This window comes from Cnephaeus nilssonii (genome assembly GCF_951640355.1).
Source record: "Cnephaeus nilssonii genome assembly, chromosome: 2".
Classification (NCBI taxonomy): Eukaryota; Metazoa; Chordata; class Mammalia; order Chiroptera; family Vespertilionidae; genus Cnephaeus; species Cnephaeus nilssonii.
In genome coordinates this window covers 44825637-44844498 of record NC_137073.1, presented here as the reverse complement: position 1 = coordinate 44844498, position 18862 = coordinate 44825637, and the positions used below count along the sequence as shown (strand labels likewise).

The 18862-nt window shown below is 35.5% G+C and overlaps 1 protein-coding gene across 3 annotated transcripts in view; it reads left to right on the top strand.

The window, feature by feature from the left end:
• Positions 1–18862, top strand: part of DMXL1 (Dmx like 1) — a 158974-nt gene that overhangs the window by 77253 nt on the left and 62859 nt on the right. For 2 of the 3 annotated variants that reach the window (XR_013812874.1, XM_079760044.1), the window contains exons 24-28: positions 6588–7681; positions 8142–8333; positions 11859–11935; positions 14039–14166; positions 15182–15430. Coding sequence is in view for 2 of the 3 variants with exons in the window: in XM_079760044.1 (XP_079616170.1) it covers positions 6588–7681; positions 8142–8333; positions 11859–11935; positions 14039–14166; positions 15182–15430 (1740 nt within the window). In the remaining variant the exon portion in view is untranslated. Of the gene's footprint in view, positions 1–6587; positions 7682–8141; positions 8334–11858; positions 11936–14038; positions 14167–15181; positions 15431–15777; positions 15892–18862 lie in introns of all 3 variants that reach the window. The other variant, XM_079760045.1, reaches the window with a different exon arrangement.

The following is an 18862-nucleotide window of genomic DNA, read 5'->3' as shown; positions in this document are numbered from 1 at the left end:
GGGAAACAGAGCTGCCTGAGACGCGGATCCTGGCTTCTGACACAAACCAGGACCCTGCAGCCACTGGGCACAGAGAACTGCTATTACAGCTTCAGATCAACAAACAAGAATCCAGACTTCTCAGCAGAATTCCGGCGTGCACAGAAGGGCTTCCCTTCAGGGAAGTTGGCGCGCAGGACGGACTCCGCCCCCCTTCCGGGACTTTGGGAGATTGCACCACAGAATCAGCTCACCTTCAGGATTTTAAGAATGTGCGCTCTAGCCGGTTTGGCTCAGTAGAGAGAGCACACACAGGACGCAGCTCCACTTCAGGGAATTTGGCACGCCGGACACAGCTGCCGGGGATCCCTGACTCACAGCGCATTCGCACTAAGAGCCAGCGACCCCAATTGTTGGTGCATGCACACACAGGGACCCTGACTCTCAACGAGAAACCTCACAAGGCAACAGAGACTTTGACACTCGAGTCTTGGTGCAGACACAGGGAAACTCTGACTCCTGGCACATCCTAAGGATCTCATTTTCGGCGCATACCAACAGTGTGGTGCAGACAGGGCCCCTGATTCCAAGTGTGCACACGAGACCACACAGAACACTGGGGACACTGACCCTGGGCAAGTCTGGTTCCCACCAACCAAAGGCAGCCACACGTCCTAGTGTCAGAGCACTCCAGTGAAACTCGGGTGGAACGAAGTCCCCACAGCACACGGCCCAGGTCCACGCAAACGGAAACTTGAGCTTTCTGGTAATAGCCAGAATGGGGAAACGAAATATCTCACAGAGGAAAGAAAATGTGGAGTCGCCAAGAAAGGAAATTAGTGAAACTGAAGCTTGCAACATGACCGAAAAGGAGTTCAGAGTAATGGTCGTGGAATTTATACAACGGATGGATGAGAAAATCAACAACTTATGCAAGAATCAGGAAGAAATGAAGAGTGATATAGCTACAATCAAAAACACCATGGAAAGTTTCAACAGTAGACTACAAGAAGCAGAGGACCGAATTAGTGAGTTAGAAGATCAGGTACAGAAACAAGCTCAAGCTGAACAGCAATTGGAGAAAAAAATTAAAAAGCAGGAGGAAAGCCTAAGGGAGCTTCGGGACAACATGAAACGAAGTAACATGCGTATAATAGGGCTGCCAGAAGGACAAGAAGAGCAGCAGGGTTTAGAAAATCTATTTGAAGAAATAATGACAGAAAACTTCCCGGATATGGGAAAGATAAAAGTTACGCAAGTAAAGAGAGTCCCAAGCAGGATCAACCCCAAAAGACCCACACCAAGACATGTCATAATTTCAATGGCAAATATAAATGATAAAGAGAGAATCCTAAAGGCGGCAAGAGAGAGACAGAGAGTTACCTACAAAGGAACACCCATCAGATTGTCAAATGATTACTCATCAGAAACACAACAAGCTAGAAGTGAATGGAAGGAGGTATACAAAGTGTTGCAAAGCAAAGGACTGAATCCAAGAATACTATATCCAGCAAGACTATCAATCAAAATTGAAGGGGAAATCAGGAGCTTTGCAGACAAAAAAAGCCTCAGGGAGTTTATCACCACCAAACCAGCAATGCAAGAATTGCTAAAGGGAATACTGTAAAAAGAAGAAATAAACAGGTAAGAAGGAATACAGACACAAAAATAGATATGACTGCAAACAAATACCTTTCAGTAATAACTTTAAATGTAAACGGACTAAATGCTCCAATCAAAAGACATCGAGTATCTGAATGGATAAAAAAACACGACCCATGTATATGCTGTCTACAAGAGACCCACCTCAGAACAAGAGACTCACACAGATTGAAAGTGAAGGGATGGAAAAATATCTTTCAGGCAAATGGAAATGAAAAAAAAGCTGGGGTAGCAATACTTATATCTGACAAAATAGACCTCAAAGTAAATGCCATAACAAGAGATAAGGAAGGCCACTTCATAATACTAAAGGGAGAAATCCAACAAGAAGAAATAATTCTGGTAAACATATACGCTCCCAATATAGGAGCACCCAAATACATAAAAAAACTCCTGGAGGATATCAAGGGAGAGATTAATAGCAATACAATCATAGTAGGAGACTTTAATACCCCACTATCACCACTGGACAAATCCTCTAAACAAAAAATCAGCAAAGAAACAGCAATCTTAAATGACTCACTAGACCAGATGGAATTAATTGACATCTTCAGAACATTTCACCCCAAAGCCACAGAATATACATTCTTCTCAAGTGCACATGGGTCATTTTCAAAGATAGACCATATGCTGGGTCACAGGCAAAATCTCTTCAAATTCAAGAAGATAGAAATTATATCAAGCATCTTCTCAGATCACAGTGGCATAAAACTGGAAATCAACTACAATAAATACAATCCAAAGAAATCAAACACATGGAGACTAAACAGCATGCTATTAAACAAGGACTGGGTCACCAGAGAGATCAAGGAAGAAATAAAAAACATCATGGCAACAAATGACAATGAAAACACAACAATCCAAAATCTATGGGACACAGCGAAAGCAGTCTTGAGAGGGAAGTTCATAGCTCTACAAGCCTATTGCAAAAAACAAGAAACAATGGTAACAAATTACTTAACCCTACAACTCAAAGAGCTAGAAAAAGCGCAGCAAGAAAAGCCCAGTGTAACCAGAAGGAAGGAAATAACAAAGATCAGAGCAGAGATAAATGACATAGAGACCAAAGAAACAATACATAAGATCAACAAAACCAAGAGCTGGTTCTTTGAAAGGATAAACAAGATTGATGGACCTCTAGCCAGGCTCACCAAGAAGCAAAGAGAGAGGACCCAAATAAACAAAATCAGAAATGAAAGAGGTGAAATAACAACAGACCCTGCTGAGATACAAAGGATTGTTACAAAATACTACGAACAACTCTATTCCAACAAACTGGACAACCTGGAGGAAATGGACATATTCCTAGAAAAATATAACCTTCCAAAAATCAATCAAGAAGAATCTAAACAGCTCAATAGGCCAATAACTATGGACGAAATTGAAGCAGTCATCAAAAAGCTTCCGGCAAACAAAAGCCCGGGGCCTGATGGCTTCACAGGAGAGTTTTACCAAACATTCAAGGAAGAACTAAAACCTATCCTCCTCAGACTATTCCAAAAAACCCAAGTGGAAGGAACACTTCCAAGCTCCTTCTATGAAGCCAGCATCACCCTAATACCAAAACCAGATAAAGACAACACAATGAAAGAGAATTACAGACCAATATCCCTCATGAACATAGATGCCAAAATCCTCAACAAAATTCTAGCAAATCAGCTCCAGCAGTACATCAGAAAGATCATACACCATGACCAAGTAGGATTTATCCCAGGAATGCAAGGATGGTACAATATCCGCAAATCAATAAACGTGATACATCACATAAACAAATTGAAAGATAAAAATCACATAGTCATATCAATTGATGCAGAAAAAGCATTTGACAAAATCCAACACCCTTTCTTGATAAAAACTCTCAACAAGGTGGGAATAGATGGCTCATACCTCAACATAATAAAAGCTATATATGATAAACCCACAGCAAACATCATACTCAATGGACAAAAACTAAAAACATTTCCCCTAAGAACAGGAACAAGACAGGGATGCCCACTCTCACCACTCCTGTTTGACATAGTACTGGAAGTATTAGCCATTGCAATTAGACAAGAAGAAGAAATAAAAGGCATCCAAATTGGAAAAGAACAAGTAAAGCTGTCTTTATTTGCAGACGACATGATATTGTACATAAAAAATCCGAAAGACTCCGTCAAAAAACTAATAGACTTAATAAATGAATTCGGCAATGTAGCAGGATACAAAATTAACGCCAAGAAATCTATGGCCTTTCTATACACCAATAGTGAACTTACAGACAGAGAGACTAAAAAGGCAATCCCATTTACCATCGCGCCAAAAAAATTAAGATACCTAGGAATAAATTTAACTAAGGAGGTAAAAGACCTATACACGGAAAACTACAGGACACTGAAAAAAGAGATAGAGGAAGACGTAAACAGATGGAAGAACATACCATGTTCATGGATTGGTAGAATCAACATCATTAAAATGTCCATACTACCCAAAGCAATCTATAGATTCAATGCACTCCCCATTAAAATACCAACGGCATATTTCACAGACCTTGAAAGAACTCTCCAAAAATTCATCTGGAATAAAAAAAGACCCCGAATAGCCACAGCAATCCTGAGAAAGAAGAATAAAGTAGGAGGGATCTCAATACCAGATTTCAAGCTGTATTACAAAGCCACTGTTCTCAAAACAGCCTGGTACTGGCACAAGAACAGACATATAGATCAATGGAACAGAATAGAGAATCCAGATATCGACCCAAACCACTATGCTCAATTAATATTTGATAAAGGAGGCATGAACATACAATGGAATAAAGACAGTCTCTTCAATAAATGGTGTTGGGAAAATTGGACAGATACATGCAAAAAAATGAAGCTTGATCACCAACTTACGCCATACACAAAAATAAACTCAAAATGGATACAGGACTTAAACATAAGACGGGAAACCATAAAAATACTAGAGCAATCCACAGGCAGCAAAATCTCAGACATATGCCAAAAGAAATTCTTCACTGACACTGCTCCTAGGGCAGTGGAAGCTAAAGAGAAAATTAACAAATGGGACTACATAAAAATAAAAAGCTTTTTCACAGCAAAAGAAACCATCAACAAAACAACAAGAAGGCCCACTACATGGGAGAACATATTTGCAAATGGCATCACTGATAAAGGTTTAATCTCCAACATCTACAGGCAGCTTATGCAACTTAATAAAAGGAAGATAAATGATCCAATAAAAAAATGGGCAACAGACCTAAATAGAATCTTTTCAAAAGAAGACAGAAGGAAGGCCAAGAGACACATGAAAACATGCTCAACGTCACTAATTATCCAAGAGATGCAAATCAAAACAACAATGCGGTACCATCTTACACCTGTCAGAATGGCTATCATCAACAAATCAACAAACGACAAGTGTTGGCGAGGATGCGGAGAAAAAGGAACCCTCGTGCACTGCTGGTGGGAATGCAGATTGGTGCAGCCACTGTGGAGAACAGTATGGAGTTTCCTCAAAAAACTGAAAATGGAACTCCCATTTGACCCAGTAATCCCACTCCTGGGAATATATCCGAAGAAACTAGAAACACCAATCAGAAAGGATATATGCACCCCTATGTTCATAGCAGCACAATTCACCATAGCTAAGATTTGGAAACAGCCTAGGTGCCCGTCAGCAGATGACTGGATCAGAAAACTGTGGTACATCTACACAATGGAATACTATGCTGCCATAAAAAAGAAGGAATTCTCATCATTTGCAGCAACCTGGATGGAATTGGAGAACATTATGTTAAGTGAAATAAGTCAGTCAATGAAAGAAAAATACCACATGATCTCACTCATTTATGGATAATAAAGAACATTATAAAATTGAACAAAAAGATAGATACAGAGACAGTAAAGCATCAAACAGACTGTCAAATTACAGGGGGAAGGTTAGGGAGAGATGGGGGAGATAAGAGATCAATTAAAGGACTTGTATGCATGCATATAAGCATAACCAATGGACGCAAAACTCTGGGGGGGTGAGGGCATATATGGGAGTGGGGTGGGGGGGGGGCAATGGCAAGATATGTACACATATAATACCTTAATAAAAAAAATTGGAAAGAAAAAAAAAATAGAATGTTTCTTACATACCGTTATATTGGCTGGACCACAAAAATATTCGTTGTGGGTTGCCTGTGGCCTGTGAGTTTGACATGCTTGGGCCAAGGCTCAGTAAAGGCCCTGAGGCAAGAGTATATACATGTAAATGGAAATGTAATGTAGGCCTTTGGATATAATAGTCTATATTTATAGGGAGAATTTGGGACAAGTGATAGAGATGTGCAAGTTATTAGCATTTAGATAGTATTTAAAGCCATGTGACTATATGAGTTTACACAATGAGTGTAGATAGGAAAAAAGTCAAGCATCGAACTCTAGAATGCTCACAGGTAGAGAAAATGAGGAAGATCTAGCAAAGCAGACTGGAAAGGATTATCTAGGAAAGTAAGAGAAAAAGAACTAGGTGTAAGTGGAAGTTTTAAATTACCTTCGATTGTTACCTGAAAGTATGTGAATTCAGTATAACCTTTGTTTTTCTACTATGTTAGAACAAATTTGATTACAAATGTGTTCTTTTTAAAAAGTATATAGTTTTATTGATTTCAGAGAGGGAGAGAGAGTTAGAAACAGCAGTGATGAGAGAGAATCATTGATCAGCTGCTTCCTGCATGCCCCACACTGGGGATTGAGCCCACAACCCAGGCATGTGCCATGACCATAGGTCAAGGCTTAACCACTGAGCCATGCTGGCTGGGATACAAATGTGTTTTTGTCTGTTCAATACTATGTATTAGTATGGTGTGTTAATAAAATTTTGTAAAAAACCAGGTAGATAAAGGGGCCATAGTAGAGAAAAATGCTACAAGACAACTCTTGAAAAATTTTTCTTGGCTCATAAAATGAATTTACTTCCAGATCAAGTCACGATGTCAGCCTGTAATCCTGCAGTTTTTAACTTCTACAATTATCTAAGAACACATCCTCTTTTGTTGAGACGTCATTTTGGATCATCTAATGCATTTTCCACACATATGAATTTAACAGGAAAAAGTGGACTGGCAGGAACAATTAATTTAAGTGAAAGAAGATTATTTTTTACTACTGCCTGTGCTCATTTAAAAGCTGGCTGCCCCATGTTGGCTTTGGAAGTATTATCAAAGATACCAAAAGTCATTAAGAAGAAAAAACCTTTTAGTAGAACATCTAATTTTATGGATACTAGTAAAGACTGTTCTCCAACTTCTCCATTAAAATTGGATGCCAGGGAAGATAAGTCTTCTGCTATTGATTGGTCACAGTCACTTATGAATGGTTTTGGATCTTCTTCAGAGGGTTCCTCAGAGAAGCAGTCAAACTCCACTCTTTCTTTTGATTGGAGCCAACCAAGTGTTGTATTTCAGGATGACTCTTTAGAATTAAAATGGGACAGTGATAATGATGAAGAAAATGAGGATCTCCCTATTTCAATGAAAGAACTAAAACCTTCAAAGGAAAAAATAGGAAAAAAAATAGATGAAACGAGTTCTAATTACACAGAATCTCTCAGCATGCTAGATGAAAATGACATTTTAAGTCCATCAGAAGATATAATAGCAGTTCAGTTAAAATTTAGAGCATGTTTAAAGATTCTCACAGGAGAACTTCGTACTTTATCTACTGGCTATGAAATAGATGGTGGAAAATTGCGTTACCAACTATATCATTGGCTTGAAAAGGAGATGATAGCTCTCCAGAAGACTTGTAACTATTGTTCAGATGATGAAGAATTACAGTCTGCATTTGGTGCAAATGGAGATGAATTGGGAATAAATGAAGATGCTGAAGATTTGCTTCATGAAAAAAAAGTGAAACAACTGAGAGAAAATTTTCAGGAAAAAAGACAATGGCTTTTGAAATATCAGTCACTGTTGAGAATGTTTCTTAGTTACTGCATACTTCATGGATCCCATGGTGGGGGTCTTGCTTCTGTGAGAATGGAATTGATTTTGCTTTTACAAGAATCTCAGCAGGTATGTAACTTATATGATAGCCAGTAAAATAGCACATGTATGAAAACGTTTTTGATCATTGCTTTTAAATATTAAAATTGTTGATTTTCTTTATTATGGTAGCTTTAAGGAATGCTCATTTTTGCATGGTATTTCATTGTGAATTTGCAGACTTATGCATGTATTGCAGTTTAAAGACAATTTGATATTAGGTTCTATGATATGCTGAATTCAAATGCCACATTCTTATATGAATTCCCATATGAGGTGATGAATTTCTTATGAAAAGAGGGTATTGTTCCATCATTTTTCAGTATAATGCTGGAATGATGACCTCCTCAAGTCCCTTCTAACTCTATAAAAAGTTTGTTAAACTTTTAAGTTTTAGTTGTTTTGAAGTTTTCCAAAGAAACCCCTGAATTATAAATAATGAGTTATATCTATAAATGGTTGGTTAACCTTTCTTTCCTTTGTTTTTAAGGAAACATCAGAAGCAATATTTCCTAGTTCTCTGTCAGAGCAAACTTCAGTACCTCTCCTCTTTGCTTGTACAGCCAGTGCCAAAACAGTAGTTGCCAATCCATTATTGCACCTTAGTAATCTAACACATGATATTCTACATGCCATAATAAACTTTGATTCACCACCCCATCCAGATATTCAAAGCAATAAAGTAAGTATGCTTGGTTTCAGTCTTTTAATTATACTACAATAAAACTAAAAGATAAGTGTTAGGGTTTTAAAAAACAATTTTAAACATCAGACTATACATAGTGATTGTTTCATTACCAAGTTTATAAAAGAAAACTTCTGGTTGTAGGCCAGGTTCATCTTACTTGTGTTATTTATACCCACTAGAGTATTTTAATTTTTAATCCAATGCTAGTTACTAAGTCTTATTTAGCCATTTTATTAAGATAAGAGTAATTTGTATATATGCAGATACGTGAGTGATTTCTCTAGCAGTACACTTAGTCAAAAAGCTGATTGTTTTTTAGATATAGAGACTTAATATTATAGTGTGAAGTTACTAATATCTATGTAAAGGTTTTCTTTATTAATATGAAAAGATTACGTATTTTCAGGACAATGTGAAGTATTTTGTCCCAGTCAATCCTCTAGGGTAGGCATTGATTCATGATTCCAGCTATAGCAGTATCACCTGAGTGCTTGTTAAACGTTTGGATTGTTAAATTCACTCCAAACTTAACTGAATCAGTCTGTGAGAGTCTCAAGAATATGCAAAACTAATCATATAGTTATGTAAATCAGTCATATTTTCCAATCTACCACCCTTCATTTTATCTGCCATGAACATCACATTTCATCTTTATCCTCCAAATATAATGAAATCTTTTAAAGTGTGACCAAGTTTGACTATTTTTGTATCTGTCTTTTTTCCCCCCCCTCGTAGTCTGTCATTTGGTTCTCAGCCACCTCATAGGCTGTGATATCATACCAGTTCCATTTTCTGCTATGCCTTATAGTGGCTTCTCCTACAGTTTTACCCTCTTGGATAACCTTAACCCTTGTAATTTAATTTTACCACTTCTTTTCCTGTAGTATAAATGTCGATATTGTGTACTGTGTAGTTAGGAATTTACTTTCCTTTAGATCATGCTCGTTTTGACCAAACACCATTCTATATTTAACTTTAATAATAAGCTACTCCTGGTGTATCAGTTAACTTTGTCTGCTTAAGAATCCTGAAATAGCCTAAAATAACCATCATTTATTTTGCTCATGATTCTGTGGATTGACTCATCAATTCTTCTGGTTTGGGCCAGCTGGATTGATCTTTGGATACTTCAATTTGTCTTTGGTTAGCTGGTGGGTTGACTGGATTCTGGATGATCTAGGATGACTTCAGATTTCTGTTGGTAAGCAGAGTGTTTGCAGGGCTGACAGGAATCTGGGTCATACATTTCTCATCTTCCAACAGGCAAGCAGAGCGCATTATTCTGGGTTCTCTAGAGAAATAGGACCAATAAGGGGTGTGTGTGCGTGTGCAAAGAGTTTATTATAAGCAATTGGCTCATATGATTATGGAGGCTGATAAGTCCAAAGGTGTGCATTTGGCAAGCTGGAGACCCAGGATAGCTGATCATGTAGTTCCAGTCCTAGTCTGAAGTCCTGAGAACCAGGATAGCTGGTAATGTAAATTCCAGTTGAAAGCTACCAGGCTTGAGACCCAAGAAGAGCCAGCATTTCAGTTCTAATTCAAAGTCAGGGCCTGAGCCGGTTTGGCTCAGTGGATAGAGTGTTGGCCTGTGGACCGAAGGGTCCAGGTTTCAATTCTGGTCAAGGGCATGTACCTCGGTTGCAGGCTCCTGCTGGCCCAGGCCCTGGTAGGGACACATGCGGAGGCAACCAATCGACGTGTTTCTCTCACATTGATATTTTTCTTTGTCTTTCCCTCTCCCACTCTCTCTAAAAATGGAAAAATATCCTAGGGTGAGGATTAAAATAATAATACTAAATAAATAAAATTAAAAAGTCAGGAAAGACTCAAGACTCACCTCAATGCAACCAGGCAGAATTCCCTTATTCTCCACATTTTTTTGTTCTATTCAGGGTTCCTCAAACTTTTTAAACAGGGGGCCAGTTCACTGTCCCTCAGACAGTTGGAGGGCCGGACTATAGTTTAAAAAAACTATGAACAAATTCCTATGCACACTGCACATATCTTATTTTGAAGTAAAAAAAACCAAAACGGCAAAAACACCCGCATGTGGCCCGCGGGCCGTAGTTTGAGGACGCCTGATTCAGGTCTTCCAGTTGATTGGATGAGGCCTTCCCATATCTGCTTTGCTTAGTGTTCCAATTCAAGTGATAATCTCCCCAAATCACCCTAACAGATGCACCTAGAATAATGTTTGACTAAATATCTGGGTACCTGAAGATCTGGTCATGTTCACATATAAAATTAATAATCACATCTAGGTTATTTCATATCATGGTAGCAGGAGTTCTTTGTTGTTGTTTTTTTCAAAGTATATTTTTTATTGATTTCAGAGAGGAAGAGAGAGGGAGAGAGAGATAGAAACATCAATGATGAGAGAGGATCATTGATTGGCTGCCTCCTGCACGCCCCACACTGGGGATCGAGCCTGCAACCTGGGCATGTGCCCTGACGGGGAATTGAACCATGACCTCCTGGTTAATAAGTCAATGTTCAACCACTAGCCTTGACGGCTGGGCTGGTTGTAGGAGTTTTAAAAGCAGCAAGAATTTGCAAGGCCTTTTGAGGACTAGCTTCAGAATTCACACATGACTTCTGTTGTATCCTCTTGGTCCAAGCAAGTTAGAAGGCCTGTCCAGATTCAATTAAGTGCGGAAACGGGCTCCATCTTTTGATTGGAGAAGCTGATATTCTATCATTTTCACAGTGTTCCATACATGGTCTTTGCTGTCTTAATTTTATATGATGATATTCATGATTTTAATTCATACTATATGTCTTGCTGATAATTGAAGTAGAAATAGCAATGAGATTTTACTCTATCATTCCATTTTTTATCAACATAAAAGACTGTCATACCTTCTTAATTAGATCAAAAACTTAGTCTTTTAATAGCTGTCTAGTCTATTTTCTTACCTAGGTTACACTTCTCCATCCTCAGATGTACTTCTGTTATTTCTCATCATGCCATGTTTAGAACCTCTTGCCCAATACAAATGTTTCCCTTTAATTACTGTGGTTCATACCTTCTTCCTCTTAAATTTCACTTTCTTTAAATTGTTTGCTTTCTGTAGTAACTAGAATATGTGGTAGCATATTCTTCAATGGCCTGTCCATAGGTGAACTGTCTTTTATCAGGCTCTGCTTTTTTATATTTTGATTGAGGAAAAAGCAGGTTGAACCCTAAAGGGTTTGCTTTTAATACGTGTTTCATGCACTACTGAATAGCTGGCATCTGTTCCCATTTGCTCTTAAAATAAAATATAGGTAGCAGGTATGTGTTTTATAATTTCTACCAAAGGCCTCAGTATTTTTTCTTTATCTGTAGTGAGGCCTCAGAAGGTAAAGATGAGTGTTTAGGAGAAAAAACAAATAAGTGCAGAAACGGGCTCCAAATAGTTTATAAGGGCAAAATCATTTTTTCATCTTTTAAAAATGCTAATTATGTTAGGCCTTGAAAAAAGTTAGATTGCATACTTAAAGTAATTTTGGTGGTTGTTTTTTTTTTTTTTGCAGGTGTATGTAATGCATACTTTAGCAGCCTCACTTTCTGCTTGTATATATCAGTGCCTTTGTGGTAGTCATAACTACAGGTAAATATCTTTGTGAAATTTTAAAATGTTTGCAGCAAACTGATGAGTTTTCAGAATATGTATGCTCTTGCTTTGAAAAAACTGTATATAGCAGTATACTTTAAATAATGCAAAAAGCATATGGTTGAAGTGTTGAGTCCTTTTTTTTCATCTTTGAAATTTTAACTTGTGCCTTTATGGCAAATGAATCTCAAGTAAACCCTTGTCAACATAACTTATTTTATAACCTTTTATTGATCAGTGCCTAATGCCAGACATCATGATATGCACTGAAATAAGTTCTCCTTTCTTAAGGTTAATGTAGTTTGTTACTAATAAATGTGAACTAATAATGATATATAGTATGGCATAGTACTTAAATGGTAAGTACTATAATATGATGGACAGTACAGAGGAGGGAGTGACTGACTTGGAGTCAAGAAAAATTTTACAGAGGAATTGATGCTTATTTTGTTGATGATTTTTCCCTTTAAGTCCTAAGTTTTCACTATAATTCATCTAGGCTTTAAGAAAATATTGTTTAACACTCAGGGGTCTTTCTATATCTTTTTTTAGTTCTTCTTTTCCTTTCCTATTAGACAGATATTAGAATTTGTGGGTCCCTCTTATTTTTCTTTTATCTTTCATTTGTTTCTTACCTTTATTTCTTTTTGCTGCTTTTCAGGAGAAATCCTAGCTTCATTTTCTAGACACTAATTCATTCTTCAGCAACATCTTATCATTTATTAAGTCTAAGTGTTTCATGTTTTAAGACCTCTGTTGCTTTTAATAGCCACATTTTTATGACTTATTGCCTTTATTTCTTGATTTTTGTTTAACCTGTCTGAAGATAAAGCACTTTTCTTAATGTTCTGATAACTCTTCTTCCTCAGGTGCAGGTCTTCCACTGAGTTTTTTGTCTCTTACATGATGTCAGCCTTCCTTGGTGCTGATTTTTTATAGTCTGTTTATGTTATGTGAAAAATTATGTGAATTTTCCCATGGGTAATCTTAGCTTACTACTCTGGTTATGTATTTCTAGGTTTGCTTTAACTTGATTTTTTTTTTTTTTTACTCTGATCCTCCAAGAGTTCATTTTCTTGTTATTAAGTATAACTTTACTTTCACCAACATATTTTTATCTTTCTTATAACAATCTGCTGTAATGGGATTTTTTTTTGTTGTCACTCTGCCATCCTGCACTTTGAAATTAAAGCAAGAGAAACTATTTACAAATGCATCAAAATGCTATCATTAATAAGACTTACTAATCAGAATAGGTCTAAACTATTACATGTTCTTTATAAATATCATATTCCTTTACTTAATGCACAATACAGAAATTTGACAAGTTAGCAAAATTTTATGTATTTTAAAAAATCTTAAGTTTTCTGTTATATTTCATAGTCTGTGTCAAGTTTCAAGTTATTTTTTTCATTCATCTGTTTAGTTTAAAGTGCCATTTACTTGGGGAAGCTTACCCTGAATTCCCAAATTATGTGAAATTCTCATGTCTTTTGCTTTCATGGCACTGTATTGTATAGATTTTGTCTTTAAAAACATTGTGGTGAAATTATTTGTGTCTGATTTCCCCACCAGGCTATAAATTTCATAGGAGACACAGACCACGTTTTTTATTATATGCCTGGAACTTGGTGCATATACTTCATGTAATCTATCCTGATGTAGGATAGACTAGCTATTAAATATTAAATTAAACTAAATTGACTTCGTTTTCAGTCACATAACCTTGTTTTAAAGTGTAATGTATAAGCTTGCTACTTGTGGTCAATAATAATTCAGTTTTTTGATTTGTACATATTCTATGTCTTTCACTAAATAAATAAACTTACAACCTATCATGTGTTTTAATTTAGAAAATTTGCATATTTATAATTAAAGGACACTTTAATATAGCACTTGACTATAGAATATAGTGTAGATGTAATAGTAGTATAACTGATAAACAAAAATTTGTATTTAAGGTACCCTAGAAGTTAGATCTAAAACATGGATTATTATATGTGAAATTCATTTTAGATCATTGTATATTATTTTATCATATTGTTTTTATTATTGTGGGTCATTGTAGAGTACTATTACTTAAATGTTTTCTTCTCTTAGCTCATTTCAGACAAACCAGTTTACTGGAATGGTGTATCAGACAGTACTGCTTCCCCATCGACATTCTTTGAAAACAGGAAGCTTAGATGAAGCAATAACCCCCAATACATCACCAGCTCAGTGGCCAGGTATAAATAATTTATATGTGTTTGAGTTTTTCTTAGCTTGAATTTAATCAGATGAGGAAAATGTAGGTTTGGTTGGGTTTTGCTATATGATAATCATTATTAAATATTGTTAGAATTGATACCAGTTCTTCATTCACCACTCATTATAAATTATGCAGTTACTTAATTTTAATATTTACTTCACCATCATATTAAAGTAACTCAAATGATTTGTTATATTACTTTTTATAATTTTGCAGATAAATACTCATCATAGCAACTATATTTTATCAGATTTTTTTTATTTTCTAATATATTTTTATTGATTTCAGAGAGGAAGGGAGAGGGAGAGAGAGAGATAGAAACATCAATGATGAGAGAATCATTGATTGGCTGCCTCCTGCATGCCTTCTATTGGGGATTGAGCCCTCATACTGGGCATGTGCCCTGACTGGAAATTGAACCATGACCTCCTGGTTCATAGGTTGATGCTTAACCACTAAGCCACACCAACTGGACTGTTTTTTTTGTTTTTTTCAATCTTCACCCAAGGAGTGAGGTTATTTTTTCATTGACTTTTTTTAGAGAGATGGAAGGGATGGGGAGAAGGGGAGAAAGAGAGGAGAGAGAGCAACATTGATGTGAGAAAGACACATCGATTGGTTGCCTCCTGCATGCACCCCTGGGTGGGAGGGGGTGTGTGGAATTGAACATGAAACCCAGTGTATGCCCTTGACCTGAGAATTGAACCTGAAAATCTAACCTGTGACCCTCCGGTGAGCAGGCCTACACTCTGACCACTGAGCTATGCCAGCCAGTGCTTATCTATCATATTTGAATCAGATTACAGAGTTTCTCTAAATTGAACAAAAGTTCAGAATTATGCATTAACCCATAGTGACCTCTACTCATCTATGAATTTAGAGAAGAAAATATTTTAATCCTAATGTAATAAAGTTTTTTAAAAAATTAGAAAATGTAGTTAATTTCTTATTAAAATTTATTGTCAGTTGTATGTGTTTGTTGTTTGTTCTAGGAATAACTTCTCTAATTCGACTTTTGAATTCTTCTGGTGAGGAAGCCCACTCAGGGCTTACAATTTTGCTCTGTGAAATTCTCACAGCAGTGTATCTTAGTCTCTTCATCCATGGCTTGGCAACACATTCTAGTAATGAACTATTTCGGATTGTGGCACATCCTCTAAATGAAAAAATGTGGTCTGCTGTATTTGGTGGAGGTGCACGTGTTTCCAGCAAAGAACAGACACACTCAAAAGCATTACCCGGTTAGTTTTTAATTTGTTTTATGTGTTGTTGTTCATTAAAGACTGAGGCTTCATTTATTTATCAGAATGGTAACTTTGTCAAATGTAAATACATTTCAATTTATTTATGGAAAGATTTTGATACAGACCATGTTCTTAAATTCTGACCCAATAGTTTTATGGTGAAAATGCAGTATGAAGTTACTGGTGAAATTTCAAACTTTAAGATACTCATATACCAGTGATTAGGACTATCTAATGTAATTTTCTTTAATCTTTTACTATTGAAATTTTCATTTGTTGAAATAATACATAATGTTGGTTTTTGTTCTATTCCAAATACAGATTCTCTCTTCTTTCTTTGGCAGGAAGGCACTTTGCTATGCCTAGCCCCCACCAGGTAGTGGTATTCTCCATGGAATGTGTGGGCTTTTCCAAAGCTCTTTCAGCCATCAGTTCTCATAGCCCTCCCAGTCTTGCAGGCAAGATACTAGCTTTAGAAATAGGCTTTTACAGTCCAGCTTGCTTTGTGTTGTTTTGGAGGGGTTTGGGGTACAGTGGGCCAGTTTTGTTTTGTTTGGCACTTATTATAGAAAATTGAAAATTTATTTTAAGCAAGCCATATTTTTGATTTAAAAAATGATTAGTATATTAGAAAATCATTTCTGCATTTTTATTCTTTTTCAAATTCTTTATTTTGATGTTTTGTATCCCTTCCACTTTAACATATATTTAAATGTGTAGAAATAAAGAAATGTCACCGCTAATCATGCCTAATCAAACTATGGCTTGAAATAATAGGAAAAAATTTCAAATGACGCTGCTTCATGTTTTGCATATTATGATTCTGGACATTATGGGTTTTGGATTTCTAAGTGTTCCATAATACCATGAAAAGTAAATATTTTAAACAATTGTTTCCTCTTTTCTAAACTTTCTAATATTGAAACTTATTTATTCAAAGATAGAAGCACTATGCTTTCTTGACCTGAAAAGAATCTTCATAATGCTTCTGCCTTTTTAAAAAGTTTTTTTTTTTTTGGTAATTTATTAGCCCATATGTGATAATATTGCTTTTAAATTTAAAAATATTCTAATCTTCATAACTTCTCTTTTATAATTTTTAAAGAATAATTTCCCTGTTTATTTTACTTTTTGATATGGATAAAAAAAAGGAAAAGACTAACTTAAAAGTCTAACAGGGAGTAAAATTTATAGCTCTGTTGAGATTAGTATTAAATAAATAATTGGTAGATTAATTTTTGCACTGTTTTTAGTGTGTTGTAAGAGAAGAGCATTGTTAAGATTGATCTTATTAATGTGAAATGTTAAAAAGGGATAAATTTTTGCTATGGAATATCCATATACCTGTAAAAATTAAAAATGCATTCTTACTGGCTAGGTGTTAGGTCTCAGTTCCAACTATTTTTGCTGAACACAGATATATAAAAAACCTTTCTCATAGCCCAGGTCATTCTTTGTTTAGCTATTCAGATTTAATTGTTTCTAGACAGAAATATCATTATATAAATTATCTTTCAAGTACACCCCATCATAAATACTGTCATAAGTTATATCCCACCACTGGCAGGCAAATAATATAGAATACTTAAAACATGGTTCACTTAGTGGTAGGGCTGGTTGTAGCCACATTTAGGCTATGTGATGCTCATCTGTTTTTGATAACCCACAAACTTTTCTGAATACAACAATAACTAAAGCAGCATTTACAGAAGACATGAATTATATGATTCATCAGTTTGCTAACCAGAAAATAGGGGTACTCACTGAATAGTGAAGCCAAGGCCTAATGGCTCCAAAGCTGATCTAGTTTGAGAAGGAGTGGGTAGAAAAAGAAAGAAGTAGAAAAACAGAGATAAAGGGGGAAGAGGTAAAAACAGTAGATAGTAATTAGAAGCAGCAATCCAGTGAAGCAGATCAACTGACAGTAGGAGAGAGAAAATCTGAGAACAGAAAGTCAACCAAAACAAGAAACAAGTATGAGTGGCTTTCAACATAAGGCAGAGTTCTGAAATCTCTGTTTTTGAAGGCAATATTATGTTGTTCTGAAAACTCACTAACTGAAGCAGCACAGCAGCCTGATACATTTTAGGTTGTAAGTAAGCAGGTTTGAATTACTGTTAAACATAATTATAATGTCCCAAGTGTCTAATTGCACATACATTCAGTATACATTGTTGACCAAGCGTATAAAATAATGTGTTTTAGAAAAATTGTTCTGAGTGCAGCAAAAATTAATATATTTTTTAATTTTTACTATATAAACTTGGCCAAAGGAAAACTGACAAGTCTATGGAGTATTTCATTTTCCTGACAGCTTAATCAGTGTCAAAGTATGGTATATTCAAAATGAAATAAATGCTTGGAACCCCTAAAAATCTGTGTTTTAAAAAGTGTTTTCATAAACTTAGTACTATGACAATAATTTAAAAGTCACAATTTTCTTGTTCTGGTATAAATCTTCATTTTAATTTTCTTTGAAATAATGGTCTCATAAACTAAATTATATTTCTCTCTACATGTTTATTATACAGTCAGTGTACTAATTCTTTTATTGACTTAAAAATTGAATTATGACTTAAACTTTGTAATATAAGAAAATGATAGATGACTTTTATTAGATGTTAGCTTGGCAGGCAAAATTCTTAACAAACATGTTAATGTATATCAGTAATGTATTTTTAAAATAAGTTTAATTTGCTTTGCAGACTTCAATGATATGTTAATGAAGTATTTATCATTTTCTAATTAATTAAAATTATAGTGCAGGTATATGTTCATGGTGTTCTGAATTATTTTGTTATTAAGGTTAATTTTCAAAGTAGACCATCAACTGAGCAATAGAAATTTTTTAAAAAATTAAGTTTTTTTCTGCTAACAGTTAGAAATCCATACTTTTGCTTTTCATTGCATATTTTATAGCAAATAAAAATAATTTAAAGTTTTTTTGTATTTTGTTATAATATTTGCAATTATAAGAATTGTGAATTGTTTATCTTTATAAATTTACAGTAATGATTTTAATGTCTCAAAATTGAGAATGAAATATAAAATGAGTATTTGCAGTAAGCATGTTATTTTTTTCATTTTTACCACAAGACTGCTAATGATGTTCTGGATATTTTAAAGTATATTTTTGGCATTTGGTTATTTATATTAAATACAGATCAGAAAATACAGATGTTTTGCTTTTTCCCATTTTATTTGTATAAAATAAAAGTCGTGTATTCAGTATTTAATGTTTGTACATCAGTATATTTACAATCCTATCTAATAAAAAGGGAATATGCTAATTGACCGCCACACCCTCACAAAGATGGTGGCACCCAAAGCCAATGAGGAGGGAATATGCTAATTGACTGTCACACCCTCAAATATGGCAGAGCCCAGTCCCCTCAACCCACTGGGGCAGCAGGCGCATGGCACGGCCCG